Source organism: Nicotiana attenuata, chromosome 6 (assembly GCF_001879085.1).
Source record: "Nicotiana attenuata strain UT chromosome 6, NIATTr2, whole genome shotgun sequence".
In the NCBI taxonomy this organism is placed as follows: domain Eukaryota; kingdom Viridiplantae; phylum Streptophyta; class Magnoliopsida; order Solanales; family Solanaceae; genus Nicotiana; species Nicotiana attenuata.
Window position 1 is genome coordinate 58867996 of NC_031994.1, and position 4379 is coordinate 58872374.

Genomic DNA, 4379 nt, shown 5'->3' on the forward strand with positions numbered 1-4379 from the left:
ATACCTCCACCGTGTACTAGTACTTCACTACTAACTTTATACTGTGTTTCCTTTTTAAAAAAAAAAAATTGCGTCGTATTCCTCAAAATAACACCAAAAACAATGATCGAGTTGATCCAAAAATTGTACTTGTGGCACTTTCAGAAACAAATTATTTATGTTTGTTTAGTTATTGTTCCAGCTAGATCTCTTTGTCTTTGTCTGTCTCAAAACCAAGCATGATCATCATCAACCAAAATTGACATGTGTTTTTTGGTATTTTTGTTGTGGGGATCAGGGATGGGCAGTAGCGGAAGCAAGACAAATTTATCAAAGGGATTTAAAAAATATAAAAGTAATGAGCTAAAAAAATTCAATAATTCATGTATATAAGAAAAAAACACCCTTATTATATACACAATATAATTTTTGACAAAAATGATTTGGACCTCCTTCCAAGCACCTAGCTTCGCCCTGGGGCTATAATTAATCAGAGGAGAGGTGGCTGAGGCAATTTAATAATGAACTCATTCCTTTTGTGGGATCCAAAGCAAGGAGAAAAAGAAACCACGAGAAAAGGTATGATTAAGATAATATGCCACTTCATAAGTTGTTCTATTACGTTAATTAAACTGCGGTCTGGTCTCTAATATTATGATTGTCTTATAAATATATTATATTATGGATATTCATTTAGTACTCCGTTGTAAATAAGCTTTCTGAAGAAGCTTATCTATATGGGACTCCGCCGTAAATATGTTTATCTATTTAGTACTCTATTGGAAATAAGCCTCCTGAAGAAGCTTATCATTTCGGTACTCGGTTATGAAAAAATATTACCCACGGTAGAAGATTATCCATACCGGGTACAATAAGCGTATCCTTTCGATACTCCATTATGGATAAACATTACCCCGGTAGAAGATTATCCATAACGAGTACGATAAGCTTATCCTTTTGATACTCCGTTATGGATAAACATTACCCACAGTAGAAGATTATCCATACCGGGTACAAAAAGCTTATCCTTTCGATACTCCGTTATGGATAAACATCCCGGTAGAAGATTATCCATACCTGGTACAATAAGCTTATCCTTGCGTTACTCCGTTATGGATAAACATTATCCCCAGTTGAAGATTATCTATATCTGGTACAGTAGCAGCTTACACAACAGCTTGCTTTCTTCTATAAATAGAGGAGATTTCAGTTTATTATGTACATAAATTTGAAGTAGAATAATATATCAGTTTCTCTCTATACTTGTCTTTAGCTTATTTACTTTACAATCATTATTTTATAACACGTTATCAGCACGAGACTCCGCCATCTCGAGCAAATACGTTGAAAGTATCTGAGGTACGAATTTTCTTTTTCTAAATAATGCCAGATCTTTCCAAACTTGAATTTGTAGCCCTGGATATATCGGGCAAAAGCTACATGTCGTGGGTGCTTGATGCTGAAATTCATCTTGATGCGATGGGTCTGGCAAACACCATCAAGGATAAAAATCAGGCATCAAACCAAGACCGTGCCAAAGCAATGATATTCCTACACCATTACCTTGATGAGGGCCAGAAAATGGAATATCTCACTGTTAAAGATCCAGTCATACTGTGGAATAATTTGAAAGATAGATATGACCACCTGAAGATGGTCGTTCTTCCACAGGCACGTTACGATTGGACTCATCTAAGGCTACAAGATTTTAAATCTATAAGTGAGTATAATTCTGCTATGTTCAGAATTATTTTCCAATTGTAATTATGTGGTGATAATATTACTGATCATGATATGTTGGAGAAAACTTTCACCACTTTTCACGCCTCGAATATGCTCCTGCAACAACAATATCGAGAGATATTAAAAAGTATTCTGAACTTATCTCACATCTTCTTATAGCCGAGCAACATAATGGGCTATTAATTAAAAATTATGAAAGCCGACCTACTGGTTCTTGTCCATTCCCTGAAGTGAATGAGACGAACTTTCACCAAGCTAAACGTGGAAGAGGTTGTGGCCCTAGTCGTGGTCATGGCCGTGGTCGGGGAAGAAACTCTAATCATGGTAATAATAATGCACCAAAGAATCCTCCTCATCACCAGTAGTGGAAAAGGAAGGAACAAAAGCATGAAGTGGTATGCAGAAAATGCATGCTATGGATGTGGAGGAAAAAGGGCACTGGTCACGTACCTGCCGTACGCCAAAGCACTTGGTTGAGCTTTTTCAAGCCTCCCTGAAGAAGACAGAGAAAAATGCTGAAGCAAATTTTATTTCTGAAGATAATTTAGACTTCATGCATTTGGATGTAGCTGATTATTTTGCACTCCCAAAAGGAGAAACAAGTCATGTAATCGGTATTGAATCTATAGAAATGTAAATATTTTAATTTTTGTTGTTTATAATAGATAGTATGGTTATGTAATTGTTGTACATAAATAAAAGTTATGCTTTGCTAATGATGTTTACTATAATATATTTTATTTATGTCATTTTGAAGAATATGGATAATTCTCAAATTATGTTTGGATCAAAGACAAATCATGAAGATATTTGTGTTGTTGATAGTGGAACAACTCATGCCATATTCAAGGATCAAAAATACTTTTCTTATTTGCATAAGGAAAAGGCAAATGTTTCAACAATTTCTAGTAATATAAGTTTGATTGAAGGTTTCTGAAGAGCCATTATATTTCTCTCTAAGGGAACAAAACTTATTATAGCCAATGCATTGTTCTCCTCCAAGTCCCGAAGAAACTTGTTGAGTTTTATAGATATCCGCCGAAATGGGTATCATGTTGAGACAATAGATGAAATGAACATGGAATATCTTTGTATTAAAAAAATATTTCTGGCAAGAAATGTATTGCAGAAAAGTTACCAACTTTATCTTCTGGCTTATACTATTCAAAATTTAGTACAGTTGAAGCACACTCTATTGTAAATCAAAAGTTTACGGATTCAAATACTTTTGTGCTTTGGCATGGCCGTTTGGGTCATCCTGGATCAATAATGATGAGACGAATTACTGACAATTCGAGTGGGCATCCATTAAAGAACCTAAAGATTCTTACAAAGGATGAATTTTCTTGTGATGCTTGTTATCAAGGCAAAATGATCACTAGACCATCACCAATGAAGGTTGGCATTGAATCCCCTGCCTTTTTAGAGTGTATACATGTGGATATATGTGGACCTATTCACCCATCAAGTTGGTTGTTTAGATATTTTATGGTCCTAACAGATGCATCTTCAAGATGGTCTCTTGAGTGCCTACTATCATCTCGAAACCTGGCATTTGCAAAGCTATTAGCTCAAATAATTCGATTAAGGGCACAATTCCCAAATTATCCTAGAAAGGCTATTCGCCTTGATAATGCTGGAGAATTCTCATCTCAAGCTTTTGATGATTATTGTCTATCAGTTGGGATAAAATTTGAACATCCTGTAGCTTATGTTCATACTCAAAATGGCCTTGCAGAGTCATTTATTAAACGCCTGCAATTGATAGCAAGACCACTACTTATGAAAACAAAATTACCCACTACTGTTTGGGGTCATGCTATCTTGCATGCAACATCACTTATCCGTCTCAGACCGACACATTATAATAAATATTCTCCGTCATAATTAGTTTTTGGTCATGAACCAAATATTTTGCCCATCTACGAATTTTTGGATGTGCTGTATATATGTCAGTAGCACCACCCCAGCGCAGTAAGATGGGACCACATAGAAGGATAGAAATATATGTTGGGTTTGAATCACCCTCTATTATTCGCTAACTTGAACCATTGACAGGAGATTTATTTATTGCTCGATTTGCAGATTGTCGGTTTGATGAAACAATTTATTATTTATCTGTATTGCTGTAAGTAAGTAAAACAGTAATCTTTCTGAAAAATAAAACAGAAAGTTAGTAGAAACAATTCTGAAAAATAATATTCGAACTTCAAAATAATTTTTGAAACGTTGAAGGAACAAATCGAGCCCACTGAATACACAGTGTGTCCTTAAGGAAATTATTCCCCTCAAGTACCCGAAGTTATGGAATATATCCTCCCAGGATAGAACGATTTAACTCACCGGAGTGTTGGTACCAAAAACGTCGATGATCAACAAACCACTCGATGGCATCAAAACACACTGGAATTTTAGTGCAGAAGAAGAAGAAGATAATCAGAAAATTTCATAAGTAAATATTCTGGGATTTGAAGGTCTATTTATAGCCAACTTGGTGATGTTTCTGAAGAGGTTTGCAACCTTTCAGAATAGTCATGACTGTTGGAACAGGTGTGACCCTCTGAAGAGGTTTGCAACCTTTTAGAACAGTCATGGCTGTTGGAATAGGTGTGACCCTCTGAAGAGGTTTGCAACTTTTCAGAATAGTCATGGCTGTT

The 4379-nt window shown here is 35.5% G+C and overlaps 1 protein-coding gene across 1 annotated transcript; it reads left to right on the top strand.

Moving 5' to 3' along the window:
• On the top strand, nucleotides 435–1831 carry LOC109228278. Its single transcript, XM_019393433.1, has 2 exons — nucleotides 435–558; nucleotides 1370–1831. The coding sequence occupies exons 1-2, from the start codon at nucleotides 501–503 to the stop codon at nucleotides 1741–1743; spliced, it is 432 nt and encodes a 143-aa protein (XP_019248978.1). The 5' UTR covers nucleotides 435–500; the 3' UTR covers nucleotides 1744–1831.

Excerpts from the sequence above, each read along its gene's own strand:
- LOC109228278 (XM_019393433.1), top strand. The coding sequence starts at position 501 with ATGAACTCATTCCTTTTGTGGGATCCAAAGCAAGGAGAAAAAGAAACC. Across the intron at positions 559-1,369 it reads AAAAGAAACCACGAGAAAAG|ATCTTTCCAAACTTGAATTT; the intron begins GTATGATTAAGA and ends AAATAATGCCAG.